The 16052-nt window shown below is 26.5% G+C and overlaps 1 protein-coding gene across 1 annotated transcript in view; it reads left to right on the plus strand.

The window, feature by feature from the left end:
- Nucleotides 1-643: 643 nt before the first annotated feature.
- LOC111626292 (G1/S-specific cyclin-E-like) overlaps nt 644-16052 on the plus strand; it is a 23762-nt gene continuing 8353 nt past the window's right edge. Inside the window, exons 1-3 of the mRNA XM_023369615.1 lie at nt 644-1154; nt 1494-1542; nt 1631-1718. Of these exons, the coding sequence (XP_023225383.1) occupies nt 1526-1542; nt 1631-1718 (105 nt within the window). The 5' untranslated portion in view covers nt 644-1154; nt 1494-1525. The remainder of the gene's footprint in view (nt 1155-1493; nt 1543-1630; nt 1719-16052) is intronic.

Here is a 16052-nt window from a genome sequence, read left to right on the forward strand (position 1 = left end):
ATTCTTAGTATGTAAAGATGAAAATTCTAATTCACTTACAAATTTATAATTAAAATAAATGTTTTACATAAAACTATCTATTTAATAATAAATATGTATTATTACATTTTACTATTTCTTACAATGTTTTCAATTAAAGTTTTTAATATAAAAAAAAAATTCTGTAAAAAATTACAACATTGAATAGAAACTTCTTTAATGTTTACATTCTCTCAGCTGTCAAATTCTAGCACGTGTTTAACCACATGGTTTATAAATATTTAAATTTTGCGCTGAAAGTAGCCAATAAAATTCAACTTAAGGAAGCTAACCAATGAGAGGAAACGATTCTTACCAATCGGCGAAGAGTAGCTTTGACGTCAAACGTTTTTCCATCCACGCATGCGTAATTATATTCAAGATGGCCATTGATGTAGTTTTCGGATCAGCTGCTCGAAATGATATTGTGGCGTCTTGATAATTCAAATAGATCGGAAAATAAATTACAAATACCAATTTGTGTAGGAAGCGAAGCATTTTTATTGTAAACGCTAAAGAAGGTGCGAAATATGAATTTTAAACGATTTAAAACATTAATTTTGAGTCGAAACGATCAATGAATGAATGAAAATCAGTAAACGAATTTAAAAAACAAAGTAATAATTGTCTTTGAAATTTCCAAATAGTTTAAAACAACTGCCATTTCTATTTTATTAAACTGAAAAGATTAGAATTTGAAATTTATCAAAAAATTACAAAAAGGAACGAATAACAAGTAGATGTTAACGGTTATCGACAACGAACATTTTACCATTTTATCGACCAAATACTGTAAAAAATAGAAGAAAAATTCCGTGTAAAGAATTATATTAATGCAACTAATCGAGAAATAATTTAAAAAATGTCGTTATAAGAAAAAAAAGAAACAATAAGGTCAGAGAGGTCAACGATATCTAACATTAAAAAACAATTCGAAATATTTAAGAAAATAAATAGAATTATTCAAAAATAAGGATCGTCGTTAAAAGTTAGAATGTCTGAGGGATCGGAACAACGTCATTCATGTTCCAGGGGGGACGGATGAGAAATTTTTGGCGCGGTCGTCTGGTTCCAGTCCGTTCACTTTGGAGCGGAAGGCGAGAAGAGGCACACGTTGTAAACTCTTCTGTTCGTAGGTACGGTCGAGTATATATATATCTATTGCAAAACCTTACTTAAGTTTATATATTATAAATACTAGATTTTAGTACTATTCGAAATACTTCGAGTAAATAAAAATATATCGGTTAAATATATATTGTAACTTATATAAAAAAACTTCTACCTTTCGTCTTTATGATGGAAGTTTTGGCGCTTATAAAATAATCGACGGTTATCAGGAGATTTTTTTCGCTAGTTATTTTACCATTTAGTTAATTATTAATCGGGTTTTATATATTTTACAATTAGATATTTAGATGTTAGACACTTTCAATTTTTATATCCCGCCAAAATTATGTATTTTACATTTGCAGTTAGGACTTCGAAGTTACCGCGTGTTTGCAGTATGTCGAATAAAATTGGGTAAGTTAAGCTGTTAGACTTTATTAAACCTTTAGATTAGTTAAAATATTGTGTATTAATGAAAAAAAATGGATCTGATTTCGACTAGTCCTAACGGGAAGAGTTCAAGAATTTCAGAAGGGAAACCTCACCCAACTATCTTACGAAGGAAAAGGAAAGCAGTTGTTAGTCCAGCGGTAGGTATTTTGTGTTTTGTCTATCATGATATTTTCTTTTATGAATGAAAAGCAACTTCATGAGTTATTTCATTCGTATAATACATGTATAATTTTGATCTGATTGGAATATTTTGAACAAAAGTATGTAAATTATAATTAGATAATTGCTTGTGATGTTAAGATGGCTTACAGAATTTCTAAGCAATTATGACAAATTATCATATTTAATAGAAATAAGTGTCTAGTCAGAATGATAACAATTAATAAAAAAATTTTTGTTAAATATTTTTTATTTTCTTGTATATTTTATCATGTATTTATGTAATTTTATACACAAATTTCATGAATAAAAATATATCAATTTCTGTCATTGTTATAATATACTGTTTATAGATTTATGATGAATATTGTGTATGAGTTTATTTTTAGTACTAAAGCAGAAATGAATCTGCAGAGAATTTTTGATTGCCTAAATCTGTATAAAATTATAATAATTAGTCTTAGTTTAGGAAGAAAAAAAGCAAGATTTAATATAAGATTACTTTTATTCCTAATTCTTTATCCTGTCATACAAATGTATGTGTATATAAAATGCTTTGTTTCTTTTAATTATATAATTTAATCAAATAATTAAATAGGTTGTATAAATTAAAACAAATATAATTTAATGTTTGATTGGAAGATCATATTTCTTCTAAGCATGTATACTATTATTAAATAATAGATTTTATATTTTCCATTAACTAAATTCATTATTTAAAGTTTGTTTATTCTCTACATAAAAATAAATAGTAAAATTAAATGATTTCATTCTTAGTTACAGGCATAATTTTATTTATTTAATCTCAAATAAACGGTTTATTATAACTATGATTAAGAAGTTTACACTGTTAATACATCACAATATATTAAAATATAATTCTCAGTTTTAATATAAAAATATTTTTAAATTAACAAGTTAAAAATGAATATTAAATTTTTTCAGATTTATTTAGTAATTTAATGAAGATGTTTTATTTAATTTCTGTGTTTAAGAAAGATAATTTATTTATTATAGTCATATCAGAATCAGAAATTTACTTACAGGTTTTTTTTATATATCATGAATGCCAACAACTTTATTTTAAAAATAAATTAAAATTTGAAGTGTTTGACTTCTAAATAAATTCTATAACTGTACTATAGTATAAAGCAGATCATCTTCTATCTATCTATATAAATAAAAATGTAACGTTCGTTTGTTCCTACCGATTCCTTTGAAATTTTGACACAATGCTGCATTCGAATACACACGTATTTTTATATAATATACATGTCGAAATCCCCGCACTGAAGAGCGATGGTTAGGATTAAGGCTTACTGTAAAGAACTCTGTTTCTATTTATACTATTTTAGATGCTGTTTTTTGCATTTTTTATTGCGTTTTAATAGGGTATGTCAAGAGAATGTACACTAAGAAGAAATTTTTCGAAAAATTTTCCCCCACGGGGGAAGTGTTATACATTTATAATAGATACATTTTGAGCCACAACAATGCGTGGCGGGGTCTGCTAGTAAATAATAAAAACCTGATTTATGAGTTATCTAAAAAGTAGTTTTCTTTGTTTAGAATTCATTTCTACAACTGACCTTGAATGTTGGATATTAATGAATTAGTAGGAAATTGTCACATATTGAAAATGCCTGTTTATCACCCAGTGAAAATGTTTGCAATTTGTTTATAATTTTTTTGCTGGTTTGTTAAGTTTTTGCAGCATTTATTATTGTCTAATATGAGGGGGCTTCAAAAAGTTTGTGGAAAAAAGGATAGTATGAAAAACGATTTCAGTTATGCTGTTTATTTTTCAACATATGCTCCATTAAGGTTGATACACTTCTGCAAACGTTGATACCAGCCTTTAAGTTTGTCTGAATAGAACTGAGGGTCTTGTGATCTGAACCATGTCAGAGCAGCTCTTTTTAGATCTTCAACTGATGGAAAATTGGTACCTTTCAGCAACTTATTCATTCATAGGTTGTTGACTTCTTTGGAGCATTATCATCATAAACTTATTTCAGAGCATCAATGATTTGCTTATTCTCCCAACCAAGTTTCACCATGAACTTTATATTTGTTTTGATCTCGATTTTGGTGGATTCCATATTGCTTGAATGGTGCCTGACTTTCAACTGGTGGCGCTATGTTCTTACCTGCATTTAAGGGTTCATGTTTGAACAAGTTATAACACATTGGTATAAGAATGTTCAGGTGCATTGAAATCAAAATCCTTCCAAACAATTTTTAGTTACGGATTTTTTCCACAAACTTTTTGAAGCATGCATGCATTAACCAGTTGTAAAGCAGCAGTTGTTAACATTAAAAACTTTTATTAACAGTAATTACAATGTTGCTAATTACTTTTATGATCATCCAGTATGATATCAATAAATATTTTATGGATTTCAGTTTTATTAAAAATATTAAACAAGATAATTCACAATTTTAATTATTTTTGTATTGTTCAAGAATTAATTTTATGCTTATGGTTAACTGTTAAAAGCATAATAAAATACTAGTGTTAGTTTGTATGCTATCATATAATGAGCTATTAAGTTATATATATTATTAATAATTATCAAAACAGATTTTCATATTGTCAAAAAAATATTGAAATAACATTATACTGTATACAGTAATTAAGTTTATAAATAATTGCAATGGAGCACTGTATCTTATAGGATCAGACCAAGAAAATGTGAAACACAATAAAAATGCTGTATCCTGACTTATAAAAATAAGTCAGGATACAGCATAAGATGGAGTTTTTATTGTGTGCTTTATTTTTAAGCTTTAGTAATTAATGGTAGAGCAGAGATGATTTGTATACCTGCTTAACATCAATAAATGCCTACATCTGTTTAAAATTCAAACCAGTGGCAAGGGGGCTTTCTATCCTCTACAAATTTTTACATTTCAAAATATTCAACAATATTAAGAGTTCTATATTAGAATTGCATATTACAATAATTTCAGAAATAAACTTGTTAATGGAATTATTTGTTTATGGACTTTAACTCTGAGGAGACAAATAAAACTTACATGTTTCTATATCAGGGGTCGTCAACCTTTTGAGTCGGAAGAGCCAAAATTACAATTTACAAAATTTCAAAGTTTTTAAAGAGCCACAAAATTTTTTCTTGCCAACAATAAATAGTACTCGCATAAATAAAGTTTTTTGATTAAAAAAAAAAACTAATCTATTTATTCATATATAAGTAGTGTTTTTCACAACAAATTAGATAATAGAAACATCCGACGACGGCGTCATTCGAGAGCTTCCAACGGACTGACGACAGTGACGACGCGTGTCACGGGGGAGGGGTGCGGTGAAAAGCGAGTACAAGTGGCTGAGAGATAGAATCGGTGCCTAATCCTCGTTAATCGATTCAGAACGATTTTTAAATGTTTTTTTTTTTTTTTGATAAAATAAATATTTGCGTATGGAACTAAAGAGCCGCAGCTTCACATCCAAAGAGCTGCATGTGGCTCGCGAGCTGCAGGTTGCCGACCCGTTCTATATTGTTGTTACTTATTAGCTAATAATCTGCTAATCTTTCACTGAGAGAGAATAGACTGAAAGTAGTTTAATTTTACACCATTTAATTCCAGGAATGTGAAGAGAAAATAAGGTTGCCAGAAATCATTTATTTAGGCTAAATGAGTCTTGTCCTTTTTTGAAACAAGAAAGGATGCAATTTTCATGTCAATGCCCATGTTTCATAATGGCAGTAACAGATTTCTGTACAGAAGTGTATCTAGCCTTATATACCATACCATAACCTTCTCCCGTAGAAAGCTATTGTTTACCATCAAATTCTAAATTAAACAAAATTTGCAAATATTTATAGTAATATGAAAATTAATTTTTAAATCAAAATCTAAAAAATATAAACAGAAGGTTTAGTTATTAACTAAAAAATTAATCAATTTTACTATTTTGGAGTGGTAGAGGGTGGAGTAAAAAAATTGGAAAACAGTAGAATTAAACACTTTTTTTGGTGTTCTTTAATCCATTCATAGAAATTTGGCAACTCCAAGAAAAAGATACAAGAATAAGCATTGGTACAAGGTATAACCAAGCAATAACCATACCTTCTGTACTCTTTCCAGCAAAAAATTTTTTATTGTGACATGTTTTCAGCTTCTTTAAGCAACCTGTGTCAGGTTTTCAAATTATTCTAAAATTTGCTGGAAAGAGTATGGAAGTTGTAGAGTTGCTTATTGTCAGAGTTCCATCTTCTTGAGTATAGAAAGATACAAGAATGGAACAAAAATGTGTTCTAGGAATTCTGAGTACATTTTCTAAAAGAAATTTGAAATAATTGTTATCTTCATGAGAAAAGAAACAATGGATAAATGAAACAGCATAATGAATTTCTATGTATTAATGACATATTTAACTATTGATGGGCATAAGAATGTTTTAGACCAATGCCAAGTGACTTATAAATAATATGTAATGTATAAACAGTATTTCACTATAAAAAGTTTTTTAAGAAGTAGTTGAATTTGAATGGTTTTAAAGCATGTAAATTAAAAAAAAGTAAAAATGAATTAAGTGAAATATACAATTTAACATTTAAAAAAATTTATTGTATGAATTTTGAGTTATGTGCAATTTTATGCTCTTTTTAGCATGCTCCACTATAGTGATGAAGTGTTTATGTTAGGACTTTTGTCCATCTGTCATATTTCCATATGCATGCGCAATAACTTCATCTGTAAAAAATCTTTTCAGACTTGTATTTCTTCTTAGAATCGAAATAAGTCAATTGAAGTCTTTGTATAAATGATAACATTTCTTCACATTCAATTCTTTTATTTCATATATTGAGCTTTAACTGGATTGTAAATTAAAGACAAAAAACCTATTCAACTATTTTTAATTTTATCTAATGCTTTTGACTATTTGTGTAGCCATCATCAGGATCAAACATTTTGAATAGAATTCTTTAACATTTAAATATTATGTTTTAAACTAATAGTTTAGAACATAATTTTTAAACGTTTATGTCTATAAACCACATCCCTTACTGTATATTCAGTGAAAAATTTTTCTGAACAACTGCTTGATTCCAAGAATTTATAAAATTTATTTTAAATAAAATTAAAATTTGATTTGTTTTTGTGGAGCATGCTATCAGATCAGCTTGACCAATCTTGTTGTTAATAATATATGCAATGAAAGTTGTAAATGTTCTATTTCAGTAAATGTAATGTAATTTCTGAAGTAAATGTAATTTCTAATTTCATTATTAAATAATCAAATCATTTTTATATTTACTTAATTTATTCATTTAGCTTTTGTTCATAACTGCATTAATCCATTGAGCTACAAGTATACAGGTTTCACTTTTTGTTAAGAAATAATTTCTTAAAAATGTATTTATTGGCTAGTTTATAAATAAATAATTTTTATTTATATTGAACCTGATAAATTAATTTGATACAAAAAAATAAAACAATAATAATTGATTAAATATGACAGTTTGTAAAATTAATATTGAAATTAAAATATTTATGTCAGAAACTTANTGGTTTGTATCGATATTGCATAAAATATATTATTTTATATCTGAATCTCTGTATGAAACATTTTTTATTGATGGAAATGTGTTTTTACAGCAGTTGTGTTCAAATTTTTTTGTAGAGCAACTTATAAAATTTTAATGGCTAAGTGAATCTATACTAATATTATAAAGAGGTAAAGTTTGTAAGTTTGGATGTAGGAGGTAATCTCTGAAACTACTTATCTGATTTCAAAAATTCTTTCACCAATATTTAGAATGGACCTTCAGGGTGGACATAGGCTGTATATTATTCTGTTAAACATTCATATAAATTAAAAGATATCATCTAGGTAAGCGTTATATTTTTGGTGTCAGCGGGTGGCGAGGGGCAAGGTGTGTACGTATACGAGATGGGTAACTGTGCAGCGCAGTCATATGTCTGAACTTGTGATATATAAAACTACATGTCCTGACTGATTCATCATTGCCAATTTGACACTCATATAGAAAACTGACCTCTAAGTTGGGGTCTGTTTTCTATAGTAAAGCAAAATTTTAAAAACATTTTTTATTCACATGAAAATAAAATAATTAAGTACTTTTTATAAGTAAAGATGCAGCTATTTGTTTTTTTAATAACAGAGTATTCTTCAGATAGGAAGCAATGTAGTAATTTATCATGCCAAGGAAATCAAAGTATGAATTCTAATCAATTTCCATATTTCAGATGTGATAGTAAAAGTTGCAGAAAAAAGCAGTCTGTTTTCTGTAACAGATTTTTAAAAAATATGAAACTGGAATTACAGGAATTTTTATATTTAATTTTCATGTTTGTTCTCAATGAAAAAAATTCTGGTAAATGTCAACATCATGTCCATGAAATACTTGGGTCGACTTTTACATGGGATTGACTATTACTCAAGTATATATGGTAGAATAAATGTTAAATTTATAATAATAATAATGATAATAATAATAATTGAGTTTTAATTTGTTTTCATTCAAGAAAATAAATTATTTCATTTGCTATGGCCCAGCTTAAAATTGACAGATTTATTTTTTTTTAAATTCTCATCAATTAATTAAATAATGAGTAAGAAAACTATAATTTGCTTATATGAGCAAAATTAACTTTTTGTAAATTACTGTATTTCTGCACAAATAAGCATTTGAGGTTCAAAATTTTTTTATCAAATTTTGCATTTTATTTAAATATAATATTCTAATAATTTACTTATTGAAATTTTAAATTGCTTTTATATAATTTTAATATTTTATTTTGACTGTGGTCTCCAGGTTGAGAAACACTGCTGTAGGCAATTGCCTAGATTGCTCACAATACAAGATCTAATCAAAAGCATCTGACCTGAGGTCAGAAAAAAATAAATGTCTGAATATCTATTTGGTACAATCACTAGTCTCCTTTATAATAGGCCTTTCTGAGTTCACACACTTCTCCCAGCAATGCTTCCATTGTTGGAAGCATTTTTCAGTCATTTATCAGGATCTCCATCAGGTGCTTCATTGCATTAGTATTAATTTTTTGTGGTCTCTTGTACTTAACAGCATCTCATAGGTGCAGTGGCATAGCTACATGTTCAGCACCCTGGAACAAGCACTCCTTTGTTCCTCAGAAGAGGTCTTGCGAAACTTATTTTGAACATTTAATTTAAAAACATATATCCAATTATTTCGATTTAAAGCGTTACTTAATAACAATTTATTTGAGATTCAAGTCATTTCAACAATAAAATATTCAATTTAATAAATACAAATATAATAATAAAACAAAATATAATTCTTTAAGTACAAGAGTACCTAAAAATAATTACTAGATATTATATAAACTGTATTGACAAAATGTATGCAAGTTTAGTTTCATAACAAATACATAACAATACATATAAAAAAAACTTCAAATTTGTTGTTATCTCGCTTTTTCGTTTGCAAATCGATCAATCAGTTTCTTCAGATCAAGTTGACAAACTATTGTCTTTTCAATTGATATAGTAGCCAGAGCTAAGATGGTGTTGTGACATGCTGCTGCTTAAATGGGTTTTGATTAATTTTAGTTTTGAAAAACTTTGTTATGCTGTTGCTGTCGTCGCTAGTAAAGATAAAAAAAAAATGAAGCATGCTACAATAATGTCGGAGAAGCTACTTGAGGCTGTGGTATGAATTAAAAGTAGTTCAGCAACTTTGTGTATAGAAGTAATGTTTTTACCTGAGTATAAAAGCGCATTTTAAATCAAAGCAGTTGAGGTCCAAACAATAAGATATTCAATTAGGTGAGATGTCAGAAGGATATGCCAATTGTAACAATTCTGATCCTAAGAGAATACAGTATTTTTATCAGATGACATGACAAGATATACAAGTGATAAGACTTAAAAAGTGTACATAATTGTTGAATAGATTCAAATCTAATAGTTAACTGATTAATTATGAAATCCAAATTTTTTTTTACAAATGTTTTTACATGTTTTTATTTTGCCCTTTCTAACTTGGCACCCTCATGATTCATGTGGCTGGAGTCACATTTGTCACAGTTCATCCTTGAGAGCATATGATAAACTAAACCCTGATGGTCGAAAAAGAGTCAATATGTCCTTTATGTTGCTGCATGATTGTCATGCCTTCTTTGGCTGGAGACCATGGCATTTTCGACTGGGATGATTGTGCTTTTGTCTCATACCCGTAGACCCAGGTCTCATCTCTGGCTAAAATCTTAATGAAATCAGGATTCATCGTGTTCTGCCAAATCATGGCTGTCTGACAGTGACTGAGGGTAGGACAAGTTTGCCAAAATTCACACACATGGAGTAGAGTCCAAGGTCACATGACAACTTGCAACATACTTGCAAAGAAAAAAATAAGGTCGATACTTTTTGATCATCTCTTGTATCACAAAAGACACATATAGTAAATACTTCAATTAAAAATATTTAAATTAAATCAGAATTTTTCTGATGAATAGAATATTGAAGATAAATATTAAATTAGGCAAAAATAAATAACAATAAAAATGCAATTTCTTATAAAACTTAAAAAATATTAGAATATTAAATTGTAGTAGAAATTATTGCATAGTGTTTAAAAGACTATGCTGAGAATTATTTTAGAAAAAATTATAACAAACTTCAAAACAAGAACTAAGAAAAGTATTTTTTGTGTAGAGGAAAAAATCTAGCTATAAAAACAGAAGTGTTTAGATCTTTTTCCATCCTTGAATTGGCATAGTTCCTATGTCAGTATATTGCAACAAATTACCAGACGATTTGATTTCAAAATTATTTTTGTAATCTTGCTTAGTGCGGAGTGTTTTTACATTTTATAAGATTGATTAATGACATTCTAAGAACATTCAGTATTTGAAAAAGAGTTGTTCATTAGGTGATACTGAGGATAATTAAATGTAAGGTCAAAAATGTTTTGTAAATAAAAATAAGCATTTAAAAACTTACAAGAAAATTCTTTTAAAATTTAAATGTTCACAATCGGTTAACAGAAGAAGAAAAATTGTTTTACATATTGAGGCAGATAAGAGCCTGTAATAAAAGGTTAACTCCACTGTAAGATTGTTTGTTGTTCAGAGAGTTTGAAAAAGGACATAGGATGAAAGGAAAATGAAGAAGCCTTGCGTTTTCTTATGTTAACCTGTTGTCAAAATTTTTTTTAAAGAATTTTCTTGTAAATTTTAAATGTAATTGTTTTGTTGTCCTGGCTATTTACTAGTTTTATTAATAAAAATAAGCAGTTCCTAAATTAAGAGCAGTTACTTGTAAATTTCTATCTTCTATTATTTTTGGATATAATATAATAACCTGTTTCGTAGATTTTAACTATATGGGCAGTTTATGATGATTTATAAATACAGTATGTACTTTTTATTTTTATTACTATTAGTTCTACAATATACTTTTATTGTTTTGTTCTATACATAATATGCAGCATAATAAATTAATAAAATCTACCTAATAAGGTCAGATGGTAAACTGACTTCTAAATTAATTTTTGTTTTTGACTTTAAACTATAACAATTTAAATTAAATAACTGAATTCATTTTTGTATTAATTTAATTTTATATTATAAATTTAATTAGTAATCATTTTGTAGTTTTTCCTTCTTGTTAAAACTAATTTTCCATGTTTATCAGGCAGTTGTTTTTTACTTTAATAGGCAATTTACAGGTTTTTAATAAGAATAAAAAAACTAAGTAATGATATAGATATTTTAATTGTGATTTCTAACTTTTCTAAGGTTACTCAAACTTTGTTCTAAATAGAAAATTTACTTTTTATTGTGTATTTAATGAAAGATCAAGAAGCTTGTATTTTTTTACAAGAATTAGAAATTCATTGAAATTTGCAGTGTAATGGAATTTCAGCCCAAAAAAATGCAACTGTAATACTTCTCAGGCATTCCATGGTCTGCAAGATAACTTGCATTACAAGATAATAAGATTTTTTTATTTTTAGTTACTTGCTATATACTTCCACAATATTTTCAAGAAACTTTTCACAATCATTATTGAATTAAATACAGTATTCATATTGATTATGGTTATATTAGTAACATTATTGTTTTATCACTATTATCAATGGTAATAATAAAAATATTAGTTGTTTGCAAGAGTAAATAGTAATTGTCAGCAAAATTAAAAGTATTTAATAGGCTTTGAAACAATTTCCAAATAAATATTTCATATTTTTTGTAAGAATTTAGTAGGGAAGAGGAATACTAAATATATTTTTTTAAATATTTGTTTTTCACCAAATAGATGATGAGAAAACTTTAATTATTATTCTTTCTTTTTAATGGTTTAAATTAATTGAAAAGTTATGAATTCTAATGCTATAATACTTACATGTGATGTATTCATTTCATCACATTCTAAATTTAGACCTTTCAAATATTAAATATAAGAAATTTTTTAAAGGTATTTTTAATTTTTCAAAAATTTATTAGACTGAAAAAATTTGATTTAAATTATCATGTGATATCCATCTAGGATATCTGGATAATTATAATTATTATATACATGTAAAGTAGTTTGTGATGGATTAAACATCCAGGGAGGTTAGCATAATAAAATTACTTTTCTTTAATTGCAACTTCACAAATCATTGTAGCTATAAAATACTTCTGTAAATAAGAATTCTTATCTATCCAAAGGGAGAATTTGGGCCTTCTATTCAGCAAACAAGAAAGTTTCTCAATAAAATTTGGATTAAGAGTGACTATTTTCCTTGGCCAAAACATACAATATATAATAATGCATTTAAATAGAAGTGAAATTTTACAGCATTCTTTAATGCATTCTTAAATTTCTTTAATATATATATATGTATGTTCAAGATTTATTATAGTAATATTAATAACTCAAGCATATAAATATTTTATGTTTAAATGTAAATCAATTATATAGAATATTGAATAAGATAATGTTGAAACTATATGTATAGTCTGAACATTATCATATATATATATATATATATTTTTTTTCTGCATACCTTGTGTGCTTCCTTTCTTTGTTAATTTTTTATTGAAGTACAAATAACTAAAGATAGAGAAATTGATATTGGAGAAGAGGAAGTTGCAGATGGTAAAAGTAGTTAAAAGGCCACCACTAAAACAGTAAGGTGTAGTATACATTAAATATATTGAAAACTTTATATATTACATATGAAGCTTTCAATATATATATATAATTATTTAATAATAGAGTAAAAATTTATTTTTAATAATAATAATAATTGCAAGGATATTGTTAATTTAAAGTTTTTCTCTGAAAGATGCTTTTATGAAAATGATATAAACATTTTTATAGTTGTTTAATCTTGTTTTTGGTAAAATGAGGAACATGACTATATTTTAGCATAATACATTCAAAAATTATTTTAATAATTTTCTGTAATTTTAAATTTATGTCGTATCATACGTGTAAATTTCCTTACATTTTTTTCTTATATTCTGTTTTTTGTTCTATTCTTTTAGTTTGTTTTAATAGTTTATAACTCACTATTGTAGGTAAGAGATATACAAAATTAAATTAGTTTTGTGTGTATCTTATCTAATATTCCAACCATTCTACATTAACTGTAATTAATGCATAATTAACAATTTATAATTTTGATTATTAGCTTCTTTATAGTAGCAACTCTTCATATATGATTTAAAAAATTATATGGTATGCTGATATGTTTCAAAAATACAGTTTATGACATTATGAATGATAATCCATTTCCTGTATCTATTTTCACATCACATTTATAAAAGCAATCATAGTGACAATGACTGAAATCAGTAGGATGAATGGGCTTGGCTGATGATAATGGAAAAACTACAAATCAGTATTTGACAGTAATAAATAAAATATTTTTTGAATGTATTCAATTATGAATATATGTAAAATAACTTTCTTGAAAAGTTTTCACTGTATATTAATTTAAAAAAATAACATTTGAAGAAAATCCAAACACTTGAAAAAATTTGGTGTTTAAGTTTTCATGACATTTTTTAAGAGTAAAATATTTAGCTAGCATTAAGTAAATTTTTTCTTATAATAATAATAATCTATATTTGTGTTATTTATGATGTTATCATTGTAAATTTTTTTTTAAATTTTAATTATTTTAGATTCTGTTAATTTGATAATTTTTTGGTTTTGGAAGATTCATTGAATTGTTGATAAATATATTTCAATTGTAAAAGAACAGCATGCAGCAGAATATAGTGTAATGCCACAATAGAATGTAAAATGCATAATATTTCATTTTTATTATTTTATTTTATAAATATTTGATATCATGTTATAGTATATTTGATAATTGATTTATGTGATTTATTTTCATCATCAAATTTACTAAAAATACACTTCACAAAATACATTAATTACAATAGCAAGTAATAATAATTGCCTGATAATTTTTTATATTACAGTAACCAGATCAAATAATTAAATATTGCTGGATTTTTTTGTGTTACTTTAATTTTAGAGATTGACAGTTTGGCCTAGAAGTAGACTGTATTACTATTTTGTATAAATTTTAGTTATTAGAATTAATTTTAAAAGTGTCTAGAGGAAAGATTGAACTAGAATTTAAGCCAGAAATTCTTACAAATTGGATAGATACTTTATCAGCTATTTTATCTAGCCATACAGGTTACATTCTTGTTTTGCTAGCTACATTTCTATCTTCATAACATCTATGACAATAATATCCTAGTTCTTTGTTCTCATTCTACCAATAATAGTAGGATTAACTATTCTTTCATTATTAATGTATAGTGGGATCAGGATATAACAACAAATTTTATTCAGTATATGTAAAATGGTAATCATCAAATATAAATAATTACACAAAAATTTCATGTTATAATTGGTTAATTAAATTGCAAGTGTATAAATATGGACTATAGATATGTTGCCATCTGTTGATATTAATAGTAATTATTATTATTAACAGATGTCAATACATTACTTATGAACCAAATCTGCAAATCATTAATTAATTTAATTAGTTCAGTTCTAGTCTATGGAATTTTGACAAAATATATTTAGAATTTAATTTTATCTTTAACGGTACTAAGTTTCAGATATTATCAAGCTTCTAAAAAGAGTAAAAACTAATATTAAATTAAATTTTAATTAATTAGAAAGTTTTGAACAAATAGGATATTTTCAGAAGATTAATATTTTCCTATTTAATGTTTTATAATTTATGTTAAATGTAAATATAGAATATTTAAAAAGAAACTAATGTTCTTTTCTATCATGAAAATTGTTATAAAATTTAAACATGAAATTAATTGTTTTTAATCATTTAAAAGTATTGTCAGAAAATTCAGTAGCATTGATGCTCTTGTAATAATTTGAAATCAGATATTTATTAATCATTTCATTTGAGAAAAAGTGCAAATAACAAGCATTTAAGTTAAGTAATTAAATCTGAAAAGGATTGAAGATTTCTTTTTCTAGTCACTAATGATTTGTGTTGATTATGAAGATACATAAGACTTGAATGATAAATATTAATATATATCCAGTTTAATTTTAAGAATATATCTCATCTTAGAAGAATAATGTATATAATGTAAAAAAATTTAGAAAAATAATTCATGTAGAAAAATGGAATAGTGACAATGGGGGGAGGGAACTTTTACAAAATAAGATGACAATACATGAAAGATATTTTAGGTTGGGGAAAAAGAAATCCATTATTTTGTCACTAGATGGCTGTAGTGATACATATCTCATAAAATATTGATGACACAAGTTCAGACTTGTGCTTATTGGAAAAGTGACATTCTGTACTAAAAAAAATTCTTTTACAGTTTTTTGATTGGTCAATTCAGTTGTGAGTTATAGGGTGTAAAAGATGGAAGTTAACAAAGAGAAAATTAGGTATGTTTTACAATTTTGCTTCAATAAAGGCGAAAATGCAAGCCAGGCAGCTGAAATTGTGAATGGTGTTTATGGTCCTGATACTGTCACAGCCAATTATGTGCAATTTTGGTTTCGTCAGTTCCGTTCTGGTAATTTCGATGTTAAAGATGCACCTCGCACAGGTAGGCCCGTTGTCGAAAATGTCAATAAAATCATGGAAATGATAGAAGTAGACTGGCACGTTAGCACTCGTAGCATTGCCCAGGAGCTAAAGATTGACCATAAAACAGTTCTAAACCATCTGAATAAAGCTGGATTCAAAAAGAAGCTTGATGTTTGGGTGCCACATGAATTGACGGAAGAAAACATTATGGATCGAATTTCCATCTGCGAAGCCTTGGCCAAACGGAAC

Source organism: Centruroides sculpturatus, unplaced genomic scaffold (assembly GCF_000671375.1).
Source record: "Centruroides sculpturatus isolate CEXI.00-Female unplaced genomic scaffold, Cexi_2.0 scaffold182, whole genome shotgun sequence".
Classification (NCBI taxonomy): domain Eukaryota; kingdom Metazoa; phylum Arthropoda; class Arachnida; order Scorpiones; family Buthidae; genus Centruroides; species Centruroides sculpturatus.